The following is a 26,328-nucleotide window of genomic DNA, read 5'->3' on the forward strand; positions in this document are numbered from 1 at the left end:
GAGGAAGGGACAGTCAAGGGCCCTGTACAACAAACTTCTTATTTCTGGATTACAGTCTGTACTTTGAAAAATTAACACCAGCCAAATTACATAGACGCTTATATAACACGGACAGGTGGCGGGGAGGAGGGGGGCTGAGAGCTTGAGGCCGGCCTGAGGTGCTCCGGAAGACGGCTCCTCCGTGTTTTAAGGAAGGTCTTGTTTACAGAAGCGAGGTAGCCCTCGGGCCCATCTGACCAGCATTTGTGGAGATCCCGCCGTGCATTGTCCCTGGGAGAGAGTTATACCTTGCTCTCCTGAGCCCTTTGACCTCCGAGGGACCCCAGAAGGCAGCCAGCCAACGCAAGAGGAGCCGGGGAAGAGAAAATAGGGCTTAGGGCCAGCGCCACGGTGGAGGTCGGCTGTGTCCAGGGGGTCCGTGTGCTCTGTCGTGATCTGTGTTCAGTGGCCATGACATTACCAGAGACTGGGAAAGACGTTAGTTTGCCTCACGGTCTGGAATCTCGAGTCCCACCTAGAGCAAGCCCAGGTAGCCACCGCGCCGTGCCGTCTGAATGCTCGGTGCAGAGCACAAGGGCAGCAGGGGCCTGGGGAGGGGCATGTGTGGAGGACAGCGAGAGGGCAGAGGTTCCGCCGGGGACAAGACTCAAGGAGGGTCCTGGCCCCGCCCCGCTGAGACCCTAGCAGGCTGACCCTATGCTGTGGTGGCCTTTGGATGCAGTCTGAGGGTTGTTCAGGCGTCAAATCTCGCAGCCAGGTGAGAAGCAAGTGCTTCAGGCACCGCAGGCAAAGGCCCTGGTTCCAGCTCGGGTCATACGAAAGGGGGAATGGGTGTCGCACCTGTTACAGAGATGCTCCTCATGGCAAGCGGGCCAGGCAAATGATAAGTTCCACAGAGTGGTCAGGTGACTGGCAGAGTCCAAAGAAATGAGGTGAAGACAGGGTGCTTCCCACCTGCGAGGGCTGTGCTTGTGGGGGGCTGAGGCAGGTGGGCCCCGGGACCTGTCTGGGACCCCTTTACTCACAAAGAGAAATTGTGGGGGGGGAAGGGTGCTCCCCAGGTACCCCCCAGGTGTGGCAGCCGTGAGCGGAAGCAGCTGGCAGGTGGGGGCGGCAGGTGGCACCCTCTAAGAAGCAGTCCTCACACTATGGTGGGACCCGGAGCCCCACCCGGGTTGCAGCCGACCTCCACAGTGTGGCCAGGAAGCCGGACCTCCTTGACACTCACCAGTGCTTGGCTCTTGGCCCTGGTGGAGTCTGCAAAGACTCCACAGCCCCCTGGACCTCTTCTGGCAAACACGGCCTGAAGAGTCCGTCCTCCCTCTCATCCTTCCTCGGAGCCTGCTCTCCGCCCTCTCATGAGTCCACCAGCCCTCCTTTCCCTGCCCTGTCCCCCCTTCCCCCCCCACGTCCAATGCTTCGGCTACCTTACAGCCAGCCACCTGCCCGTTTCACAGCTCAGCCCGATGACCGCTTACTCAGCTGCCACGCCCCTGCCTCAGCCTTTGCTCCGATGCCTCCTCCATTGCTTGAAAGCAGGACAAGAAAAAGACCGCTCAACAGAAGCCTTTCAGGAGGCCTAAAGGGGCGACATCAGGGGAGACAGTGTGAGTGGGTCGCCCAGCCATGTGAGGAAGCCTGAGCAGCCTTCTTCCATGGGCATGAGGGGCATTTTGGTTTCTTAAAACACACACACACACACACACACACACACACACACACACGCACGCACACAAATGTTAGAAGAATATATTTTTGTTAATCCCAGGTGTGGGGCTATGGGGCTACTTGAGATTGTCCACAGCACAGCTGACTGTGATTGCCTCCGGCTTTAGCAGGGGCGTGATTTTGTCAGATGCAGATGGTTTCTGCAGTTGTGCGACCTTTGGAAGTCTGGGAAATTTTCAGGGGACTTACAAATGCCAGGGCCCCGGCAGGCGGGGTGGATTGTGTTTGGTTGGTCTGGTCGTTAGTTGCTGTTAGTTGTGGTTTGTTAAGGAAAGAAAAAAACAACAACAAGAAGAAATTAGATATTCTGATCACACTTGCCCCTAGGAAATCAGTGACTCTAACCAGCAGGAGGCAGTCTGAGGATAACACTGCCCCCTTTCTGACCCCTGACCTTTACTCAGGGATCTCTTTCCTTTCCACTCTACACTCTCTTTGCCTTGTATCTAGCGGTAGGGAGTTGAAAGGGCAGGAGAAGAAAGAACCCACAAAGTAGCCAAAGACAGCTACAACACCCTGACAGCTGACTGCGCCTTCAGGAGCAGGGTAGGGAGCAGGGTAGCCGCTGACACTGCCCTCTACTTTTCCCAGGGTATCTGTAGAGTATTCAAAATGGCCGGAGCTGGCCTCGGGGTAGCCATGCTGGCTTTTTGACTGGAAATCAAAGCAGCTAGAGCTGCAAGGCATGGTCTGGCAGTGGCCAGTTAGTGGGCCAGGTTGCTCCAAACAGAAACCTCTTTGCTTAGTTGTGAGAAAATGAACACAAGGCACTCTCGGCATGGACTTAAAGAACACACTAATGGTAGTTATTAACAGGGGCTCACTGTGTAAGTCTGGCTAGCCTGGAACTTCCTGCGTAGACCAGGCTGGCCTCAGACTCACAGAGGTCCGCCTGCCTCTGCCTTCTAAGTGCTGGGATTGCAGGTGTGTGGTGCCGTGTTTACCACGAGCCCTAGGGAAAGCTGGATCGAACACACACACACACACACACACACACCTTTCTCAGGAGGATCATGACCTCAAGACCTGGGTAATATCCTGTCTCAGAAAAAGCCCACATGTCTAAAAATCGACCACTTGTCTCAGAGGTCAAGTTTAGCCAAGTTTAGCACATGCCTTTAATTCCAGCACTAGGGAGGTGGAAAGACCTCTCTGAGTTCAAGGCCAACCTGGTCTGCATAGTTCCAGGACAGCCAGAGCTGTGTAGATAGAAAGTATCTCAAACAAACAAACAGTAGCAAAAGGTCAAGCTGAAGGATGGCTTCAACAGCAGAAGGACTTTGGGTCGAAGAGGCTGGTTCAAGGGAAGCCAGGAAGCAAATGAAAGACAGGAGCAGGGACCAAAAACAGGACAGGGGTCACGAAACAGCCAGCAGTCTATCATCTGGCCTGTCCTCCACATTGCCTACTAGTGAGGTTTCTAAATAAATGCTGGGTGCCCAAGTTGTGACAGTGTGACCTAGGCCTCACTCCGGAGGTTACAGGGGCTTTTACCTGGCTCCTAGGCATCTCTTCCCTCCATCATCACAGGACAGGTGACCTTAAAAAAGGAACACTAAGAAGGGGACCAGGCTGAGCCAGGGCCCTTTGTTGAGCAGGATCTTACGCCCTTGCCAAAATATACACCTCCCCCTGACACACACACTCACATCGCCAGGAAGTTCCAAGCGGTGTCCTGGGAGGGGCCTGGAGGGGCTGCGAATCGGCCCCTCCCTGCCCACTGAGCAGCCCAGGGCAGTTATAAAATGGGCCCAAGCTGGGTCGGAGCACCTGCGGCCATTACCATGAAGTTCCCCAGTGCTCTGCTGGTGCTCGGGGCTGCCCTGCTCCTGACCTCAGGGGGAAGTGAGTACTGGAGCGCGGGTGTCCGGGATGCAGTCTCGGGTTCTCACCCCCTTTCTTCCCCAGGGTGTTCTGAGCAGACTGGATGGAGGGATGCGTGTGTTCTGACTGTGCCTTGTCTCTGTGCTCCAGATTGTGGGATATGCCCACTCATTGAAAAGGACCTTGAGCTTTTTCTTTTGGGGTCTTCAAGTGACTATATGGCATTCGTGAAAAATTACCAGCATAATGGCTTGGTACTGGACGCTGCTAAAGTTCTGAAGGACTGTGTGGATAATCAATTGACAGAGGAAGCAAAGCAACATGCACTTGATTTTTTGGTGAGTCTCTGTGTGTGGCCCAGGAGCCTGTCTGCCAACCTGCTCATTCCAGGCTGGGGGCGGGGCTTGTGCTACTCCCCAGGCAGCCATTTCTCTGTGAATCCAGAAATATGATCCACCTGCCTGAGGATGTCAGGAGGAAGGGCCACTTGGCTGCCTGAGCAGGGTCTGGCTGTTCAGCTCAACCAAGCCAGACTCCATTCTCGCCGCGGCTTGGCCTCCACCAGCCTTTCTGGCCCAGCCTCCCAAGTCTCGCCACACCAGCATAGGGCCCAGAACCCCCTTTTCCAGCCAACTTTTCAGGCCTACCACCCTACCCTCCGAAACACTCAGCTTTTTTTCTATTTCTATTTTTTTCTTGTTTCCTGCATCTCTAAGGCCACTTGTAAACTCCAGGTCTGGGACATTTGGGCAGAACCTTTAAGTGACCGCCCTCTCGTCCCTAGAAATGGTAGGATAAGTCACTGCCTCAGCTGGGTATGGCTGAGGGTCATCATGTGACAGGAATCAGGGCGTCCCAGCTGCCCACAGGCTCCCACGGGGCGGCTTCTCCCATCTTGCTGGAGTGGGTGGGGCACGAGGCTTGCCTTGGTATGGCTTGGTAGGAGACAGGATGGAGGTGAGGTTGCCTGGCCCTGGTCAGACCTAAGAGCTATTGCAGACAGGGTTTCAGGTCCCTCATGGGTGTCCCATGTATGGTTAGTAGGGCAGGAGGTATCCTTGACCTCTGAGGCCTCACCCAGCTTTCTCTTTGCAGAAAAAGATATTTGCAAGTGATCAGTGTTGATCACTTGCCAGGAAGATTCAAGGAAGCCACTTGCCTGTTCACCTGCACAGGTGCAGCAAACCCTTACCCCTACCCTCCAGGTGTCTGAAAACAGGAACCCGACAATAAAAGCCTTGCAATTCACAGGGGTGCCTGAACTGTTTGGACCTGAGATTGGGGATTGACTGGGTTGGAGGGTACGGCGGCGACAGCCAGTGGGACTCCGAACTGCCACCACTCGCTTGCAGTGCTGCCAAAATGCGCCCACAGCACGCATTAGGGGATGCCTGGGGACGGCGCTCACGCAGGCAGCCAGAGCGTCTGTCGGCTTCATGGGACAGGGTCCCCAAGCCCCAGATTGAACGCCCCAGGAACATGGAACGGTGTAGGGCCAGAGGATCACGCGGACTCCAGACAGCAGAACCCATCCCGGCTGCCGGTCGGTGCTGGGGTCGTGGGCCAATGGTGTGATGTGTTCTTTGGGCCTCTGGGTCCCACCTAGAGGACAAAAATAAAACCGGCCCCGTCCGGGCCTGTCACCAAGCTTCATCTGCCCCTCCTAGAAGAGAGAACGAAAAAGGCTGGCCTGGAAAAAAGTGCGGGATCTGGGCAAATCCAGATCTCAGTTCATCCTAATGCCAGCTACCCCGATCTGTACCCAGCTGCTTCCCCAGTGGACATGCCCAGTGGGGAATCCAGGGTCCTAGGGCATCGCGACCCGTCCTGTGGTTCTGCTCCACGGCCATAGTCCTAAGCCCTTTCCCACGCCAGTCACCAAACAGTGGCGTTGTGGCCAGGCCTCAGGCCACGGGCCTTACTGCTCCATTATGAATCCGGTCCTCAGGGGAGTCTTCAGGCTCACACCGCCAGACTCCACTCAGAAGGATGTACCTAAGTTCCTCATGATGCAGACGCTTATGAAAGGTTCTCTCATTATGGGGTACGCTCTGGGAAGCGTGCGGTGTGCTCTTCTTTCTCATAACACTGTGATAAAATGCCCGAGGCTGGGTGTTCATAAAGAAAAATATCATTTTGAAGGCCCCGGATCCAAAGTCCTACAGCCTCACCTTCTTAGCCTCTGGGGAGGACCCCTCCCCAGCAGGGGGCCAAAATAGCACTGGTCACGTGACCACGTCAGCGGCAGGGAGGCCTTCACCATTTGCACAGGGGGACCTACTCAGCCAGTCCACAGCATTTGTCCCTTCCCAGGGCGACACCCCAGAGACTGAATCACCTTCCAGTTGTCTCCCCGCTTTCACATCCCACCACCTCTCTCGCCACCACGTCGGGGGCCAAGTTTCTAGCACTCGAACTCTTACGGGACACAAGGACGCGGCATTCAGACCGGTCGGCGCAGGAGGACGCTACCTTGCACAGGCCGAGGCCTGGTATGGAAGACCCACCTCTGCAACCCATCACTGTCTGGCTGGAGCTCACTTCTAGAGGGGCCTCCTGCCTCGCTAGGGGGTAGGGGTGGTCTCGGGACTTGAGGACACTGTGTGTTGTTCATTCGAAAGGCGGGATGCAGGAGGCTCTTCCACTCTGTTTCCTTCTGCAGATTTAAAGGCTCCAGAGCTCCTCCGTCTGGGGCATGGCTCAGCTCACAGCATGTATGGGCCTTGGACTTAATCATAGCTCTAAAAAACCCTAAGAATTCTGGGCTTCTCGGGAGAGTGGCAGTGGATGGATTACGGGGGCCTGGTCTCAGGCAGTGTCCCAGCCTTCAGTGAGGGTACAAGGTATTGTGTGTAAGAGGTCCAAGACTGAGGAGGACGGGAGTGACAGGCGCTCCTCTCCCACACACTTCTCTGGGGTCCAGAGCAACATTAGCTAGGGTCTCTTCCTCCTCTCCTACGTGCAGAGTCGGAACCACCTGGGGTCAGAAAGGATCAGGATTGCACGAGCCTCCAGATCTTTCTCCGACATCCTGGGCTCCCTGCAAGTTCTGCGGTGAGCTCCGGGTTCCCAGCCTTGTGAGCTGTCACCCATATTTTAAAAACGTAGTAAGAATTTATTTTAAAGTGAGGCTGGGTATGGTGCTCACTTGAGAGACAGAGGCAGGAGTATCTCTGAAAGTTCAAGGCCAGCCTGGTCTATGCTGTAAATCCTGGAACTTCCAGATTAACTGTGGTATCCCAGCTCCCTCCAAGATCAGACTATCCACCCTGCAGGAAGTTCCTTCAGCAGGAAGGTATACAACTGGAAACAGCTTCAGGAAGTCCCTAAAGCAGATTCCCTGTCCCAGAGCAAGCAATAAAAGTTGAGGGTCCAGCTGTTGAGCAGCCTGCATGCTGGGATTTTCTCCGGGTTCCCAGCTTTGGTGAGCCGTCACCAGGCTGCAGTGGGCCTTGGCTGTCTTTTGAGTCTTTCCGCTCCTGTGAGGAACCCCTCACCCATAATCCTGTAAGGATCTCCCGTAAAATCACTGATTCACCAAGTTGCAGTTCCATCCTGTCACGGGTTCTCTGTCTGGGGTGAGCAGACAGGAGCGGGTTGCATCTCCCCAGGAAAAGTTTTGAGAATTAACAGATGCAGAGTGAGACTGTCCCGGGGGGAGGAGGGGAAAAAGCGAGACCTCAAAGAGAGTTTACCTATCTGTGGTCATAGCATAACTGGTTACAGTCACAGAAATAGAGCTATAACGTAAATGTCTTTCAAGGGACAGATAAAAAAAAAACATGACCAGGCATGGTGGAGCACGCCTTTAATCCCAGCACTCGGGAGGCAGAGGCAGGTGGATAGCTGTCAGTTTGAAGCCAGCCTGGTCTATAAATTGAGTCTAGGACAGCCAAGGCTACACAGAGAAAACCCTGTCTTGAAAAGAAAAAAAAAAAAAAAAGTGATACATCATGACAGACTGGCCTGAATTGCTCTCTCCAAGGAAACACACCTCTGGATTTGCCTATGGGAGCATTTCCAGAAACTTTAATCATTAACCAAAGATGAAGGGCTAATCCTGGATACGGGAAGCAACATCTGGACGGCGAGCCTCCTGCTTCCTGACACCAGGGAACAGCTGCCTCAGGCTCCTGGTGCCATGACTTCCAGGATCAAACTCCAGGGAACAGCTGCCTCAGGCTCCTGGTGCCATGACTTCCAGGATCAAACTCGGCCTGGGTGTCAAAGGGCCTTTCCCGTCTGCGCCCACGCTGTGCCCTCCTCTCCAGGGAGGGCTGTACCCCACCCTGAACTGTGAACTAAGATAAACCAGCTTTTCTGATGTTGCTGGCGTCAGGCATTTTGTCACGGTTTTGAGAAAAGCACTGACGTGGCGCATAGAGCCCGTGACAGGAACATAGAAAGCAGCGAGCGTCACGCAGCTTTGAAGAGGAGGGGCTGAAGAGCGCCTCATGATCTCCCAGGGGACTGGAGTTTAGTTTCCAGCGCCGACAAGGCAGCTCACAACCACCCTCACCAGGCACGCTTGTCACACACATACGTACACACATACATGCAGGAAAATGAACAGGGAGAAAAATGAAAATGGATTTTTAAAATGAGTTTTTAATTTTTATTTTATGTACACTGGTGTTCTGCCTGCTTGTATGTCTGTGTGAGGGTGTCAGACGCCCCTGGAACTGGAGTTACAGACAGTTGGGAGCTGCCATGTGGGACCTGAGAATTGAACCCAGGTCCATTTAGAAAAGCAGTCAGTGCTCTCAGCCACTGAGCCATCTCTCTAGCCTCCAAGTAAATATATTTTTTTTAAACATGGAGAAAAAAGCGCTGGCTGCCATCCAGAGGACATTGGGCTAAGTGAGACTGAGTCAGCCACTGGAGACAACTTGGCTTGTTCAGCTCCCAGGAGTGAGGTCACCCTGTTAGCGTTTCCCTCCTCTGGGGTCAAATACCTGAGAGAGACAGCAAGAGGAGGAAAGATTCATCTGACCTCGGCTTTCCAAGTGAGGGTTGGCATGCTGGGATGGCAATGGGATAGTGGTGGGTAAGGGGGCAGAGAGAGGAGCCAGGCTGGTACTTGCTGGCTCTCTCTCTTCCCCGTTACTCCATCCAGGCTCCTATCCCACAGCATGGTGTCCCCTACCCTTGGGTGGCCCTTCCCTGTCTCTGCTAATCCTCCTTAAGAATGTCCTTGCAGACACAGAGGTGTGCCTGTCTCCTAAGTGCTTCTAAGGCCAGCTGACAGTGAGATGAACCATCAGGCTTGGAGGAGGCAATGAGGAGTTGCTGAGGGTATAAAATCTCCACTATGCAAGCTAGAAAGTCCCCGAAGAGTTGGCTCAGTGGTCTTCCAGAGGACCCAGGTTTGATTCCCAACACCCACAAGGCAGCTCACAACCGTCTGTAACTCCAGTTCCCGGGATCTGACGCCCTCTTCTGACCTCCATGGGAATCACATGTGCACATGGTTACAGACGCTCATGTGAGCAAGGCATCTATACAGAAAATGAAAATAAATAAATCTTAAAAGAAACCATTTCTGGGGGCCACACCCTTAAGTCCCAGCAGAAGCAGCAGGATATCCTTGAGCAGGAGTGACAGCCCACAAAAGCTGAACACCTGGAGCATAGTGCACAGTCCTTTGACTTTTACTTAAACTACATCCTGCTTGTCACTTCAGAGCAAGAAGCAGAACTACAGAAGCTTGAAAGCAGTCAACACATACAGGGACTTTGCTGCAACCACGGCTCCTTAGGTCTTTGTTTTGGCAGGTGTTTGGGGCCTATGTGCTGGCTTTTAAGGTTAGAATGGTGTCTCTGACATCGTGTGCCATGATACGGTCTGTGAGCCTAGTATAATGCACCCTAGACCCAAACGCGGTTCCTCTACAAAGGCCGTCTGTGTCGTTTGGTTTTTGAAGACAGGGTTTCTCTGGGTAGCTTTGCTGGCCTGGAACTCACAGAGATCTGCCTGCCTCTGTGCCCTGAGCGCTGGGATTAAGAGCATAGGCCACCACACTCAGTGAGTAGTGGGTCTCAGAGAAAGGGAACATTTAGGACTGCTGTGGGCGACAGCATGGCGTTGTGCCTCTGTCCTGCCCCACATGGGACCACAACCTCTCACTAACTCTCTGCAGGACCCAGTAAACAGACCCTGTCCTCTGACTTCAGTCTGCCCCTGGTCTAGAAACCATCTGCATCAAATCCACTTTCAGACAGGATATGCCCAAGTTCTCCAGGGCTTGCAAACAAGAACTTGCTCAGACTTTTGGTGAATGAATTAACATCCTTGCTTACTGGATCCGTGTGTGGATCTAACCCTTCCTCCCGGCTGACTCCCTGAGCCACCATTGCCAAGGCCAAGGCTCTGGAGCTCCTGGCCAAACATCCAGTTCTTAAAGGCTCAAGAACTCTTGGCCCTCCTTCCGAAGTCTCATGTGCCATTTTGTAGTCACTCAAGGATGCCATCTTTTGTCATTCCCTCTACCCTGCCTACCACTGGACTACTATGCTTTCCCATTATCCTGATATTATTCTTATGAATGGGATGGACTGCAGCCATCATTACAATATAATGTGTTTATCAAAGTATCAGCCCTTGTGACTTAAGGATATGCAAGTGAAATAGTCAGGCTCAATGGTACATGCCTGTAGTCCCAGTCACTTCGGATTCTTGTAACAGGGACTCAGACCTTAGCACAACCGACTCCATGACAGAAGAGCCTTTCAGGCTGTAAAACTCAGCACGTGGACAGCACCACCTACCAAAACCAAAGCAAAGACCTGACCGTCAAAGCCCATAGTTCTGGGAAGGTCTCTAAATGTACTAACCTCGCTTTTCGGCTTCTGTAGTTCTGCTTCTGGCTAACTGTTCCTGTTAACTGAAGCATGTCAACCCATTACATGGTTTTTGTGCTTAAAAGTTCACCCTGAGAAGGGCCTGGGGCTACACGGGGATCTGAATACACAGGGTAGTCACTGGCCAGCTAACGAAGACTTTCTACTGGCTTAAACCATATCTGAGCAGTCCTCTCTGGTGGACACCCCACACTGAGACAATAGAACTGCTCAGCCAGGAGCTCAAGACCAGCCTCAGAGACACAGTGAGACCCTGTCTCAAAAGGAATTAGTCCCAGGATTTGGGAGGAAGAGGCAGGTGGGTGGATCTGTGTGTGTCCAAGACAAGACTTGTCTACACAGCGAGCTCCAGAGCATCCAAAGATACACAGTGAAATCCTGTCCAAACAACAACAACAACAACAAAATGCCAGGCATGCTGATGCCTGTCTTTAATCCCAGCACTTAGGAGGCAGAGGCAGGTGGATCTCTGTGAGTTTGAGGCCAGCCTGGGCCACAAAGTTGAGTCCAGGACAGCCAGGGCTGCACAGAGACACCCTGTCTCAAAAAAACAAACCAAGGGGGGGGGGGGAAGAAACACTCATGAGCTCTTCACTCATTTCTTCAGCTGCTCGTGCAGGCATAGCCAATTTTCAGAATTGTACTTGTAGGGCTGGCCAGATGCCTCTGGAGATAAAGGCACTTGCCACCAAGCCCCATGACCGGAGTTCAACACCGGGGTCCACACGGTACAGGAAAACTGACTCCTCAACACCCACACGCGCGCGCGCGCACATACACATGTATAATGTGTATTTTATATATAATTTATCTCCTAGCTGTCTTTTCTACTATCACACGCCCACTGGGGTTAAGCAGCCGGAAGGTTCTCAGTGCATCATTCCCCTTCCTGGCACAGGCTTGCACACACTGGCTTACAGTTTGCTGTATTTTGCAGTTTCCCACTAATTTTTGCAGCAATTACGATAGTGCTGCGTGGTGCTCCACAGACTGGCAGCACGCGCATGCAAGTGCACGAGTGCCCTCCCTCACATAGTGAGGAAGGAAAAACGTGAAAGGAAATGGAGAGGCTCGAGAAAGACGGCTCGGTGGTTAAGAGCACTTGAGCAGATGGCCTGGGCTCAACCATCTGTAACTCCAGACATGATGTCGCTGGCCTCCTCGGGCATCTGCACCAACATGTACATACCTGCACGCGCGCGCACACACACACACACACACACACACACACACACACACACACAGCTACACATAATTTAAAATAATAATAAAACATAATTGATGAAAGATACAGATGACAGACAGATGATTGACAGAGAGAGGTAGGTGGATGGATGGACGGAAGGCAGACAGAGAGACAGGCTTTGCTGAGAAAGGCAGTGTTTCAGTGGGTGGGGTCAGAGGCAGCCTCTGCTCCCAGGCACCGTGAGGGCTCTAGTCAGAGGCAGGCCTCTAGCAAACCTCGGTTAAGTATGCCCCAAGCAATGCTCATGCCTGTGATCTCAGCACTTGGAAAACCTGTGGGTTCAACTTCAGCCTGTGCCACATAGGGAGACACCGTCTCAACAAACTAACAAAGGAGATGCACACTGGGGTTCTGAGCTGACGGGATCACACTCACACCTGGCTTCAGCGCCAACAAAACCTGACTGAGACCCACACGGCTTAGGAATGTGGCCATTCCTCAGACCCACGTCCAAACTCTGCTAGAAAGCCCCTCTCCCCAGCGGCTGGAGAGATAGCTCAGAGGTTAACTGGCTGCTCTTCCAGAGGACCCGAGTTCAATTCCCAGCAACCACACGGTGGCTCACAACCACCCATAATGCCCTCTTCTGGCGTGCAGGTGTACACGCAGGCAGCCCACTGTAAGAAAGAAGCAAGCCAGCCCAGTTAGGCCAGTTGGGCCAGCTGAGAAGATGACTGGGAGCGGAAGTCCACTTCTCTCAGCACCACCGTGTGTGACACCACCGGAGTGAACTCTCTCATGAAGGTGCACTCAGCCTTGGGGATTCTGACGATGGTGGTGGCAGCTGGGGACCACGTGGGACAGCTGCCCACCTGCTTTTATTTAAACATTTTATGGGACTTAAAAAGATTGACTGTGAGTTGTGCTGAGACAGGGTTTCTCTGTGTAGCCCCGGCTGCCCTGGAACTTACCCTGTAGACCAGGCTGCCTCTGACTCTGAGAGCCGAGATTATTATAGGCGTGTGCCACCACCGGCTGGCCCGCTTCTAGACTCCCAGAATGAGATGAAGGTGACCCCTTGGGTTCCCTGGTAACGCTGCACTAGCGCTCAGTTCTGAGAAATGATTCTGCAAACACTTAGGTAGCGTGCTGTTCCCGAGGCTCATGCAGGAGGCTCGGGGGCACAAGCAGAGCCAAATGAAAGCGCCGCCACAAGAGAGCCGGCAGTGCTCTCGCTGACAACAAAGGCTCCTGCCAACAGACGGGTCATGTGCCGAGTCTACCCGCCCAGGGCCGTGGCACAGCGCTCCAAACCCTCATCACTGCTTCCCAGTGCCCAGGACCGTTCTCTCTGCAAAGAAAATCTAATTTACACCCACCCTGTCTGAAGCTCACGAGATCCCTTCCTGTGAGACCCTGACACACAACCCACACTGAAATCTGAAGCAGATTCGGCCAGACTTTAGGGGAATTTGTGCATAGATCGGTAGGGCCTCAAACGTTCTGACCACCTCAACTCTGGCTACATGGCACAGGAACTTGTGTCCACGGGCGAGTCTGACGTGACTAAGAAATAACCACCTCGGCCCACGCTTTTAGAAGAAAACTCTATTCTTTGAAAGAAAATGCAAACATCCTCCAGAAAGAAAGAAACTTAATTTAAGTCATTACATGCTTTCGTGGTGGGTCTGACACAGCACGCACAGATGCTCCCGCCGGGAGTGCAGGCGGCCCTCTCCCGAGAGCTCTCTCTCTCTGGCTCTGCCCAGGGTCTTCAGGGACCGAGGATGCTAGAAGAGCACCGGAACCGGGATCCAGAGCAGCGGGGAAATGCGGCCGAAAACACCCACCGAGGCCAAATCGTGGTGTTCCCAGGTTGTCACTGCTCCCCGGCTCTGTGATGGCACACAAGCAAGGCGTGCCCACCGGCGCCAAGGCCCTCCAGGCCCTGCCTCTGAGGAAGGTGGCCTGGGGAGCCGCTGTCCTGGAATCCAGCAGGGGAAGTGGCTTGAGTGAGGCACGGAAGGTGAATAAATAGAAATCGCTTCTTGGTCGCTGGGGTCCGGCCCCTGCGGAAGGAACAGCAGCTGGGTGGAGAGGGGAGGAGAGGAGGGCACGGTCACCCCTCCCTCTGACGGCTGCTCCTCAGAGCTCAGTCACGTGCACAGCAGGCGAGGGGAGCGGGCCCTGCCCGAGGCGCCTCAGGTGGCAGCGGCGGCAGAGCAGGTGCCCCTCCAGGGGGTAGCAGCGGCGCCCCTCTTCGCCGCTCAGCTGCAGCCCACAGTCCTGCAGAAGAAAAACCACAACCCTGAACCACCGTGTGTGTGTGGGGGGGAGCATCCTGTAATTTAGTTACAAGCCAATAGCCTGCTTCTAGGGGTTGCCTAGCAACCTGACATCATCACCAGCCGCCAGCGCAATTCCTGTCTGTCTCTCTCTGACTTTCTCTGTTTTTCTCCTTTCTGCAGTGCCCCGCCTCTGTCTGATAATACATTTTTTCCCTCATATTAAATACATTGTGGCGGGTTTCTTCTTTTTTTTAATTTATTTATTTGTATTTTATGTGCACTGGTCTTTTGACTGCATGTACGTGTGTGTGTGTGTGTGTGTGTGTGGTGGCGGGGTGTGTGTGTGTGTGTGTGTGTGTGTGTGTCAGATACCCTGGACCAGGAGCTACAGACAGCTAGGAGCTGCCATGTGGGTGCTGGGAATTAAACTCAGGTCCTCTGGAAGAGCAGCTAGTGCACATAATGACTAAGCCATCTCTCCAGCCCTGTGTCGGGTTTCTTAATGCTAACATTGGCGCCGTGAGACTCGGCCGGGCTCTCCTGGCAGCAACAGATTTCCTTCTGTTCCACCAACCGATAGGTGTGCCCAATTGAGTCAGTACGGTTTCCCTCCTGGGTGGTTCTTCTCTACCCCTTCTCTCTCTTGCACAGAAAACTTCTGGCACCAGGAGAAACCGTGCCCATGTGGGCGTCCCCCACGGGGACCCTGGCAGAGATCTGCTCTGCCAGCTTGCGCCATTTCTGTCCTTAGTTCCCCTGCACTCAGGGGACGCCCCGAGGCTGGCTGAACTAATTTACTTTTCTCTTCACCCATGGAACGGCATGTTCCCCTTCGGACTTCCAAGCTCTGCCCATCAGGCCGCTTTTTCATGACCTCAGGACACACTGCCCAGCCATCGGGAGAACACTAAAATCTCTTTGTCTGTGCCTTTGATTTCCTGCTCCACAGCCGTTTCACACTGCCTGGTTGCTCTTGCATGCACCGTGGTTTAAGCATGCGGCAGTCGGAGCCTGCTTTGCCGTGTTGGCCGCTGCCCTGCCCGCCACGCCAGCATGCCGCCGTGAAGCAGCCAGCTTTCTGTAGATCACTTCTGGGTATGTGCGGACCACCAGCCTGTTTCTTTGGCTCCACTGGTCTGCTAACCTGGTTCTACTTTCTACTTGGAGATTAATCCACATAGCATGGCCACCAGACCGCTGGCTTGCTGCTCGCTAGCTGCTGCACGCCCCTCCTGCTGCTGGCGACAGGGACAGGGCTCCCCCGTGATGCCCCCTCCCTCTCTGCAATGGACTCTGTTACAAAATCTGGCTGTATCCACAGGCCAAACATGGCCTTACCAAATTTTCAAAATCTTAAGACCAAGACAGATGGTTCCCAAATATCTAAACTCTGCTCTTCCCAAGAGACTCTTATCTCTAAGACTCTACTTCCCAACTCTAAAAACGTTTCTCTTTGCTCTCAAAAAATAAAAATAAAAACCTTAAGATTATACTGTACAAAGAGAGCAACTGAACAAGAAAATTTGAACACAGGGAACTTCCCAGATACTCATACTCCAGACTATTCATGGAGATAACCTAGAACCCCTGCACAGATATAGCACATGGCAGTTTAATGTCCAAATGGGTTACATAGTAATGGGAAGAGGGACTGCCTCTGACATAATCTGATTGGCCTGCTCTTTGATCACCTCCCCCTGAGTGGGGAGCAGCCTTACCAGGCCACAGAAGATGACAATGCAGCCACTCCTGATGAGAACTGATAGACTAAGATGAGAAGGAAGGAGAGGAGGACCTCCCCTATCAGTGGACTTGGGGAGGGGCATGCATGCAGAAAGGGGAGGGAGGGTAGGATCGGGAGGGGAGGAGGGAGGGGCTTATGGGGGGATACAAAATGAATAAAGTGTAATTAATGAAAGTTAAATTAAAAAAAGATTATACTGTGAACTACAAGCCTGCCATGTGACTACACCATCTTAAAATGACCACGTGGCATAAAGCAACATTTACAAAACTTCTTCATTACAATGAACTCTATTCATTATCTCATCTCCTTTTAAGGAAAGGAACAGGTCTCTTCTTAAGTTTGTATGGATTTTTATAAAAATTCAAAGTTACGTTTTTTTATGATATACTGTATCAACTGTTTTTGTGTGACAGTAAACTTCCAAGTTTGTAAAAGTCTATTCAGATGAACAAGCTAACTAAAATATACGTCTAACTAGTATGTCTTTGCTAATTTTTTTATTTATAAATAAATGCTGTTTCTCCTTCTGCCATTGCCTGTGCTCTGGGTTCAATTCCAGATTTTCTGGCCAATAGATTTGGTATAATAAATTCAAATGTAATTTTAAAGTTGTTTTATACTGGCCTACTGTATCACTGGCTCTAGAAACGGATTATTGTTCAGCCTTTCTCAGACCCAGGCATGTTTTTAAAGTTCAGGGTCAACAGTTTAAAACTTTTGCTTAAATAATTTTAAACCATAAGACATAATTACAGAAATGCTTTTAAATTGGTTATATTCATTCTAGAGACATTCTACTGTTTACAGTGTCAAAACTCAGTCATTAGGCACAGTCTATCTTCACTCTCAAAAAAGGTTAAAAATCACCACCTTAGAAATATTTGTTTAACCTTGTTTTCCAAATATGGTAATGTCATTAATCTACCAATATAGCCTTAGACTGTTATAAACTAAATCATACAAAAAACTGTTATGCTCTTTTTATGGACCACCTTTGGTTTTTAAGGCTCCAACTTAGCAGGGAGCAGCAGCAGCACTGATGTCTGTTCGTAAATTGCCCGCCACGTGGCCAGCTGCCAGGCTGACTCTGGTAAACGGAGCGGAGGCATGGAGTCACCCCCATCCTGACTAAGGGCGGTCACACGACTGGCAGCAAAAGTAACTAGAAACAAGCAAAGTTTGTCTACTTAGATCTACTTGAAATAGGTGTGATCCTCAGGCGCCCACAGGACATTATATAATTATGTCTTATGTTTACAAGGTGTAATCTGGAGCAGGTAACTAAAGACAAACGGAGATCGCTTAACTCAAACATGTTAGCCTTCAAACCTGTCACAGACCTGATGAATATGGCATTTTAACATGCTTAAGCGTATCGTGACAGATAGAGACCCCCAAACCCTGACAGTAACTCCCAAAGTCTCCAAGAATATTGGGGGCACAAAGACAGATGATTTCAATCCTGGACTGTGGACAAACTGGACTCCCGGAGTTAGTGTCTCCAGTTGCTGAAAACGAGGTGAGGTCAGTCTCTCCCATGTTCTCCTTCCACAGAAAGAAAGCACAGGGGTTCGGTGCCTGAAGGCCAGGCTTGCCTCTGCTCCTGTTGCCAAGGAGACCTGGACAACTGTCTAGGTAGTGGACTATGGACTCTGTTATTTTGACTAATATATAGATTCATTTAGGTAACGATTTATCCTTCTCAGGTCTCTGATTATGTTGAAGCTAACGGTAGCGTCACAGCTAGAAAACAGACAATTGGCTCCTTATCCCAAGGTAATCCACTATGTTAGTTCATTAGTCAGTTCATTAGCTGGGTAAAACTACCAACTACGAGATCTCTCGTTTAAAAGGCAAACAGGCTGGCCTTACCCACAGACCTCACGTTAAAGATAAACAGGCTCCAGGTGCCTTCTCGGTCCCTCTCACGTGCAGGGGACCAGGTCTTCAGCCTCACTATCCTGGAGATGCTGCCACTAGGTCTAGACACAGCCTGCCTTATTACCAGAATCGAAAGACGGGTCTCGGATGTACGGATGTGCCCTTTCTCCATTCCTTTCCCTGGAGGACAGTGGCTCCCAGCACTCTCACCTGTGTCTCCTGGTAAATAATCGAGCACAAGGTCTAAGGACACAGAAGCCTAAATGAGGATCTTAAAAAAAAAAAAAAAAAAAAAAAAAGATGTTTGAGGGTCTAAGATGGTTCAATGGCTGGAGAGATGGCCCAGAGGTTAAGAGCACTGGCTGCTCTCCCAGAGGTCCTGAGTTCAATTCCCAGCAACCACATGGTGGCTCACAACCGTCTATAGTGAGATCACATGCAGGCAGAACACTGTCTACATGACAAATAAATAATCTTTTTAAAAAAGCTGTTGCAAGGTTTGTAACTGAAAGTTATAAAAGAAAGCTTCTAAAGAAAGTAGTTGAAGGTTGAAGAAGGTGTTTGGAGGCCGGCAAATACAAGTTACAAAGGTGGGTCTAAAAGGTGTTTTAAGGTTGGTAAATACAAGTTCTGAAGGTTGGAGGGTCTAAAAAGATGATTTAAGGTATCCAAAATAGATAATCAGATAAAAATGCTTCCGATGTCTTCCTGCTGCTATGCTACTGTTGTATTAAGACTGTTCAGAGATTTGACATTATTCACTAGAATTTATTAATCTAACTCTGAAAAAAATAAAATAAAAACAGCATTCTACTACCCGATCCACTTTCATAGTTCCAAGCTCAAGAGTTTAAATTTCCTTTAGTTTGTGGCTGGAAGGACCTGTTGTTTGAGGTTGCAGTTCTCCCAGCCCAGACAGGGCTGCCTCTCCCCAGCAGGGTCCCCTGTTCTCCGCCTGACTTCATCTGGAGAGTGTCCTTAGACAGGGATGCCCCTAGCCACATTCGACATAGGACAACTTATTAAACAAAAGCTGCTTTCCCGTCCACAACTGCTCTCCCCTCTCTACCTCCCTTCGGAGCCTTCACTGGCCGCAGGGAACAAAGCCCCTGACTCCCGTTGGCCATGGAGAGCAAGAACCCTAGAAAGACCAAGGCTTTCAAAAGCACTGAGAGGAACCCTCCCCCACTCCTGCAGCCTCGACAGTGCAAGGCCATCTCCACCTGCGGCACCTCCCCCAACAGCCAGCTTTATAATCTCAGGGGTGCAGGACACAACTACCCACAGCTTGGAAACATAAAATACTTAATCAACAGGTGGGACTACAACAAGGACAAAACCCCCTGCTCAATTAACAAACTGGAATTACGACCACCTGTTTGGCCGGGGTAATTCCTCCAAAGGACCTGAAGAGGCCTTTCCACTGGCCCTCCTAAAACAGACACGAACAGATATCCTGATCAGGGTTGAAAGCATGAACACTCTTTGATGCCAAGGCAGATGTAATGGTAATTTCCCAAGATTCCTGGAATCCAGCTTTGCCACTTCAAAAGGCATCTATCTACCCAGCTCCTAGGAATTGGGGCACTGTCTCAGGTAAAACAAGGTCTAAAATGGATTAATATATAGGACTAAAAGGTCAAACGGGAAGACTCTTGACTGTATGTGGCACATGTAGCCATGAATTTATGGGAAAGAGATCTACTACAATAACAGAAAACACAGATTAACATTCTGGCAACTTCAGAAACGATCCATAACATAAGATGTTCCTGATAAAGGTACTGAAAGATGTTATCAGAAACAGTCACAGACCATCCGGGCTGTCCACAGGCAGGACACAACAGATGTTAGCGCTCCAAATGTATATGGTGCTGTCGCCGCCCTACCATTAAAACGGTTAACTAGCAAACCTGTCTGGGTAGGGCAGTGGCCATCGACTAAGGAAAAGTTACAGCTACTCAAGAGCAAGTGGAGGCTGCTAGAAGAGCCCACCAACCTTTGAAATTCTGTATTTGTCATTAAGAAGAAATCTGGAAGATGGAGGATGCTAAAAGATCCGAGAGCCTGCAATAAAGTATTCGGCCTAGAGGTCCCTTACAACCTGGAGTCCCTTTAACTTCTCTGTTACCTAAGGCGTGGCCTACTATCCTGATTGATTTAAAAGATTGCTTTTAAACAGGAGAGAAAATGTTGTTTTCACTGCCCTCATGTTTGACCATCAGCAACAGTCTAAAAGGCACCAGTGGTAGGTCTTGCCACACGATGTTAAACAGCCCCGCCTTCTGCTAATATTCTGTACAACAGCTGTTAGAAGTATCTGTAAAGTTTCCTCAGTCTATAATTTATCATCATATGCATGGTGTCTTACTGGCTGCTTCTGATACCTTAGAAAAACTGTTTATTGAAGTAAAGGGAATTTTGCCTTGTTGGGAATAACAAATTGCTAATGAAAAAACACAAAGAGGAGATTCTACTAATTATCTAGGATATAACATAGGCCTACAGAAAATCCAGCCACAAAAGAGACAGGTAAGAGATCAGTTACAAACTCTTGATGATTTTCAAAAATTGCTGGGAAATATTAAGTGGATGTGGACCACACCTGGGTTAGCTACTCAAGAGCTAAGTAATTCATTTCAGACCGTACGAGGTGATTTGGACGTAAACAGTCCAAGAAAATTACCAGCCGAAGCTGGGAGAGAATTGGCTCTGCTAGAAATGAGATTACATGCGGCCCGCTTGGATCCCAAGATTGATTGCATCTTAGTTATTTTGCCTTCTACTATTCTCCCACAGGAATTCTTATGCAGAGAGGAGATGATATTTTAGAATGGATATTTAGCACAGAGTAAAAAATTTCAGAAAAACTTTCTGGACTGATTCTGAAAGATATAAGATAGCTGGGTGGTGGTGGCACACACTTTTAATCCTAGCACTCGGGAGGCAGAGGCAGGTGGATCTCTGTGAGTTTGAGGTCAATCTGGTCTACAGAGTGAGTTCCAGGACAGGCAGGTCTACACAGAAAAGCCCTTTTTCGAAAACAAACAAACAAACAAACACAAAAAACAAACAAAAACACACAGACACAGAAGGGGGGAAAAGAGCTTGAAGTCATTTCTTTGGAGGAATTAACAAGCCCCCCAAAGAGGCAACTTCAATTTAAAGAACCAGTTGGATTCTACCTCATATAGTAAGGAATACCAATTTCTAAAGCTCCTACCTTTTATACAGATGCCAGTAAATGAGGGATGGCAGGTTATAAGTCAGAGAATAAAAGTAAAATAATCTGAAGCCCATGTACTTCAGTTAAAAAAATCAGGACTATTAGAAGTTTCAAATTTTCATAAAAGGCATCACGTAAATAGTGGAAATTTAAAGGGAATATTTCTGTAACCTGGTAACAAGACAAGTAAATTATGAAAAAAACTGTCCAACTTGTTCTCTGTATAACCAAACTCCATTACCTGCCGGAACGAACCCTAAAGGGACCCAAAGAAAGGAAATGTGGCAGATGGATGTGTTTCATTTTACAGAATTTGGAAAATTAAAGTATGTACATCATACAATTGATACTGACTCGGGATTCCAATGGACTTTTGCTTTTAGTTCTGATAAAGGTTGATTCTATAATTACAGGTTTATTAGAAAAGATGGCCATCTTAGCAACACCTTCACAAATTAAAGCTGATAATGCTCTGGTATATGTATCCAGTAAAATAAAACATCCTTCAGTTACAATATGAAACACGTCGAAGGCATACTTTATAACCCTGCAGGCCAATTGTGGAGAGCCCTAACCATGCTTTAAAGGCCATGTTCGTGAACAGAAAGGGGATGAGCTCCCCTAAAGATAGATTACAGGTAACACAGCTGCTGAAAAACAATGGATCTTAGAGAAGACTGCTGAGTTAAAATCAGCCTACAGACTATGAAGACGTGTTAACCTTAATGGCAGTCAGGAAATGTGCTGCACTGGGGAAGAGGTTATGAAAGCTATGGATTCCTTCACAGTTCATCAAGATTAGACTGACCATGAGAGACCTCCTGAAATCTTGGCTGCAGACTCGGAAGAAGAGATCCAGAGGAACAAAACAGGTGATTCAAATGCTGATCCTCCAATGCAGGAACAGCTTGGAGGGCCAGCCACACGGCAAATCAGTGTTATTGACTTGTGACTGCATGCCATCCTGTCATGGGGCACGGGTGGGGACTTAGAGCACCCATCTAGAGTTTGGTTATGCACTTCTGACTGACGCAAAGACTGACAGGTGCCTTCCACCTGCTCCAGCGCAGGGCGGAGAGTCGCCATTCGCTGATCTGTGCACCCTGCACATTCCAGATGTGTGTTACTACGGAGATGCCCTTATGTCGCCTTTAAAAGTTGGGTTTGCAGAGCAAAGAGACACAGCAATGAAGTCAGAGCAGCCTTGGCAAGATTCTCTCTTCTTTATCTGTTCCAGCCACCTGCCAGGTCCTCATGTTTCCTCAAAACTTGCACCCAGGACAGTGTCACAGTGGCTAGCCCCAGGTGGTCCAGCCTGACAGCCGGCCTCAGCTAGGCCCGTACCTCCTGTACAGCTAATGAAGCAGCCAGCTCTCCCAGGACTCAGCCAATATCACGGTTTTCTTAGGGTCCCCAAAAGAAGCTGTTGCCCCAGACAGCAGGAGGTAATGTAAACACCCTCGATCCCGAGAGGTGGGGTGGGCAGTTACTGGTTGTTCAGTGGGTCACGGACGTTGGCTGTTAGGGGCAAAATGGGGAAAAGGGAAGGAAAAGTGGGTAAATTAAAAAAAAAACAAAAACAAAAACAAAGAAGGGTATAGTCTCTCCTTGATAGGAAAAAGGGTGAATTATCATATCTCGTTTTAGGATAAGAAAGCAACGAGTCTCAAATATTTTAGATTGGTATGGACTTCCGTGTAACAGAAATTTAAGGTTATACTTTCTACAACATACTGTATATGTACTTTCATATGTGTATGCGCGATTCATTTAAAAATGTAAGGACCTAGTCTTATGAAAGCCACTATTTTAAACTGTTTAGGATAATTAAGGCTGCTCTTCCAAAGGTGCTCAGCTCAATTCCCAGCACCCACATGGTGGCTCACAACCATCTGTAGTGAGATCTGGCGCCCTCTTCTGGCCTGCAGGCAGACACGCAGGCAGAATGCTGTAGAAATAATACATTTAAAAAGAAAGAAAGAAAAAGAAATGCAATTTATTGGTCAGTCACCTGTAAATAATCAAATTTGTAGTCATGTTAGATACTAGTTTAGATAACTGAAGAAATAAGCTTTGTTTAGCCTCCTGTACCTTGTTTTCAAAGTTAAGCAGATAATAAATAGCCAAAAACAAGCAATGTTTGTCTATCTGCACTACTGTCAACAGACAGGTGGTCCTCAAATACTTCAGAAATCTGTAGACTATGGAATTTAAGATGTTTTGCTAACAAAAGGCTTTTTGTGACAGAGCAACATATCAGCACCTGGCAGCACCCCTATTCTCCTCCTCTGAAGATGATGATGGGCGCAGAAGAACATCGCCTGGAGCTTGCTTCAAATATGGCAAAAGCTGTAAGCTGCCCTTTGACCCCAACTGCATACAGCATGCCATCCAAACTGTGGACAGGCAGGATACCATGCTTAGACAAGGTAGGACAGTCCTTCAAAATTCCCAATTCACAGGAATGTCTGTCAGATCTCCTGGGCATGGTGGCCAAAGACAGATGCCCACTGACACTGAGAAACCTTGGGTGACTGTCCAGGTGGTCACTCAGTCTCTGTCATTTTTATAAACCTGGAAGCTGCTTGCTCTGCACTTCCTGTTTACTCAGGTAAAATTTATCCTTCTCAGGTCTCTCACAAGATTAAAGACTAGAGAGTAATAGTTTTACAGTTTTCCTTGTTACTGGTTTCAAAAAAGAAAGCACATACAAAAAAAAAGGTGTAACATTCATAAAGGTTCAAAGACATAAAAGCTTAAGTGGCTAAGGGTGTTAAGAAGTATTTTAGGGTCTAAAAAGACAAGTTTCAAGGTTGGTAAATGCAACTTATGAAGGTGAGAGGATTTAAAAGCTTAATAATAAAATAATTTAAGACATATAAAAGGAATAAAGTGTTTCAGATAGACACTAGAATATTTTCTCCAAAGTTGCCAAATGCAGATGGACTATAATTCTTACCCCAACAGTTCTCATAATTGTTCTTACTGTATATGGTTTACTGTTGTTAGAGAGAAAGCCATTTCTTGAACTAAAACGCGGAGATGACGGGGCGACCCACAGACGTATTTTCCGGCTATGCAAGAGTGTGTTCTTAATTGTTCTTTGAGGCCAGAATGCTCAGCTGGCAGGGTATGAAAAAGTCACCTGCTTTAGGCACACCCTGGAAACCCAGGCCTCAGGAGGCTACGGCAGATAAGAGCTCAGGTTCTAGGGCTGGTCGCCTTTTATCCCAGCACTCGAGAGGCAGGGGCGGGTAGATCTCTGAGTTCGAGGCCAGCCTGACCTACACATCCAGTTCCAGGACAGCCAGGGCTACACAGTGAGACCCTGTCTTATAAAGCTGGAGTGTAAGTTCTGGGTGAGCCTGAGCTACAGAACCGAGTTCGGAGCCGGCTTGGGCTATGTGAAATCCCTGTCTCACAGACAACCAAAAGCAGAGTGGGATCTTGCTAACTTCTCTCTCTGCGCTGCCCTCAGGCAGCCAGTACTCTTCAGCCTTCAGGGCCTCTATCCCCAGCCTCTGGCAGTTTCACCAGCAGTACAAAATCATGTGTGTACTTACACACGCATGCACACACGCAGGATCTATTCTACGTAACCACACTTTTTACTGCCTCAAGCTGCCCTCATTGCCCGCCTGGCTAACTCTCATTCACTGTTCAAATCTTGGGCTGGTGCTATCTCCTCCAGGAAACCTTCCCTGGTTTTCCAAGGTTCTGACAACTACCGCCAACAGCACACATCACCTTACCTGGACACTGCCAAGTCTAAATTCCCATCTGTTCTACTACATCTAACACCCCACCTAGTGAAAATGTGACCATCTGAAAGGGAAGTGGGCACAGCGGAGCGCGTGCCCGTGGGGAAGGACAGGCTGGCGGGGGAGGGTGTGGGGAGGCCGGAGCTTACCTCACAATGGTAACACTCCACGTGGTAGTCTCTGTCCATGGACACCACACGGATGGTTGTCTCACAGCCCTGGAGGGAGAGGCGGGGTTCACACGCGTTCTCCCTGGACTTGGAGCACCATGGCCTGTCTGCTAAAGCACACCTGTCTACAGCAGGCCACACTGGGTAGACAGGCCTGGGCACATGGACACTGCACTTCGGCAGGTACCCACGAGTCAATGTGCATGCGCCCTGGGCATCACCCCCGACGGCAGCCACACACGTGCACTTGACAGTGAGAAAATGGTACGGTGGCTGGCTCGCACACGCTACCTGCACCTCTCCAAAGCCGAAACCTTGGAACAGAGTGGGACTCCCACTACCAGCCCTGTTTCTCCAAGGCTGACTTGGAGATACACAGCTCGTGCAGAAAGACCCCAAATTAAGAGCTGCACAGGCCGAGGCAGCTCCTCTGCTCCTCAGGCCCGAGGAACACCCACTGCAGAGCTGAACCAGCCCAGTGAGCAGCCCTTCCCCTCCTCCAGAAAATGGAGCAGAGCACTGCAACGAGACAAGCCGGGAACAGGCCATGGCTTCCTTGGAATTCACCCAGGATCCACCCATCCCACCCCGCGCATGAGCCCGAGGGAGGCAAAGCATGGCCACCCTGGACCGCTCCTGCTGTGGCCCAGGATCTGAGGCAGAGCAGGCAGGACTGGACGGAGCCTGGGGGCCAGGCACCTGCTGCTTCCCGGGGAAGAGTTCCTACCTGTGCAGGGAGGATGGGGCGGGCACAGGAGGCACATTTTGGTGCGAACACCCTGGAAGAATAAAGCGGATGTGAGTGAGCAGAGGTGGATCTACCCCAGAGGCTCCATGGCGGCCCGGCCCGCGTGTGGACACTGGCTGTGCAGCTTCTGCCTTCTTGGAGCTAACAGTGGATGCACTTCCTCCTCCAGGGTGGCTTCAGGCTCTCTCCAGACCTCTCCTGTGTAACCTCTGGCCCCTCAGAGCCGGACTGAAGCCATCCCCGGGGGAGACCCCTGTTCCACCCTGAGTACCAAGGACAATGCTGGCATCACTCCCCAAACTCAGCAGCAGCACAGGCCCGGAGCTCCCAAGCGGGAGCCTAGAGCCACAGCACAGACTGGCTGCCCACGAGAGGCCAGGGCCCTTCTCTTGGGAGCAAGCTGGTAAGCTCACCAGGAGGAAGAGGGGTAGGTAGACAAAGGCCGGGAGTGGAGGCAGGAGGGGACTGATGGCCAGGCTACCCAGGAGAAGGATCAGAAAACACAAACTGCCCTTATAGCTTCAAGGCAAACCCTCCCCTAGGCTCATGTCTGGAACACACGCTCTCCAGGAGGTGGCGCTGTTTGGGGAGGCTGTGGAGCCTTCTGGAGGTGGGCTTGCCTAGTGAAGGTGGGTCACTAGGGGAAGTAACTGAATGGTTGCAGCTCCCTCCAGGTACCTTCCTGAAGTCCCTTCTTTCTGCGTAAGGCACCCCATCTTCCTGCTCCTGTCCCCAACTCCATGCTGTCAACACCAGGCCTTGCCCATCATGAAACTGTGTGCCAAAATAAACCTCTCCTTACACCATTCTGTGGAGGACTCAGTCACCAATACACTAATACACCTGCCCCACGTGCTGAGAAAACAGAGAGGCAGGAAAGGAGACACGCGAGACCCAGAGAGGCAGAGG

At 50.2% G+C, this 26,328-nt stretch overlaps 2 protein-coding genes across 7 annotated transcripts in view; one reads left to right on the forward strand and one right to left on the reverse strand.

The window, feature by feature from the left end:
* Wtip (WT1 interacting protein) overlaps positions 1-26,328 on the reverse strand; it is a 43,081-nt gene that overhangs the window by 4,031 nt on the left and 12,722 nt on the right. For 3 of the 6 annotated variants that reach the window (XM_060366709.1, XM_060366707.1, XM_060366708.1), the window contains exons 6-9: positions 25,399-25,450; positions 24,651-24,719; positions 13,270-13,884; positions 1,428-1,579 (exon numbers count right to left, since the gene is read on the reverse strand). In XM_060366709.1, coding sequence (XP_060222692.1) covers positions 13,744-13,884; positions 24,651-24,719; positions 25,399-25,450 — 262 coding nt within the window. In that variant the 3' untranslated portion in view covers positions 1,428-1,579; positions 13,270-13,743. Of the gene's footprint in view, positions 1-1,427; positions 1,580-13,269; positions 13,885-17,830; positions 22,259-24,650; positions 24,720-25,398; positions 25,451-26,328 lie in introns of those variants that run through there. The other 3 variants (XM_021641712.2, XM_060366710.1, XM_060366711.1) reach the window with 2 other exon arrangements.
* LOC110551602 (major allergen I polypeptide chain 1-like) lies at positions 3,228-4,779 on the forward strand. Its single transcript, XM_060366713.1, has 3 exons — positions 3,228-3,573; positions 3,703-3,890; positions 4,648-4,779. The coding sequence occupies exons 1-3, from the start codon at positions 3,474-3,476 to the stop codon at positions 4,675-4,677; spliced, it is 318 nt and encodes a 105-aa protein (XP_060222696.1). The 5' UTR covers positions 3,228-3,473; the 3' UTR covers positions 4,678-4,779.

This window comes from Meriones unguiculatus, chromosome 14 (assembly GCF_030254825.1).
Source record: "Meriones unguiculatus strain TT.TT164.6M chromosome 14, Bangor_MerUng_6.1, whole genome shotgun sequence".
Classification (NCBI taxonomy): Eukaryota; Metazoa; Chordata; class Mammalia; order Rodentia; family Muridae; genus Meriones; species Meriones unguiculatus.

Bases quoted from the DNA above. Each gene is read 5' to 3' on its own strand.
- LOC110551602 (XM_060366713.1), top strand. From the start codon at position 3,474: ATGGGCCCAAGCTGGGTCGGAGCACCTGCGGCCATTACCATGAAGTTC. The intron at 3,574-3,702 runs GTGAGTACTGGA...TCTGTGCTCCAG, and splicing joins GCTCCTGACCTCAGGGGGAA to ATTGTGGGATATGCCCACTC. The intron at 3,891-4,647 runs GTGAGTCTCTGT...TTCTCTTTGCAG, and splicing joins AACATGCACTTGATTTTTTG to AAAAAGATATTTGCAAGTGA.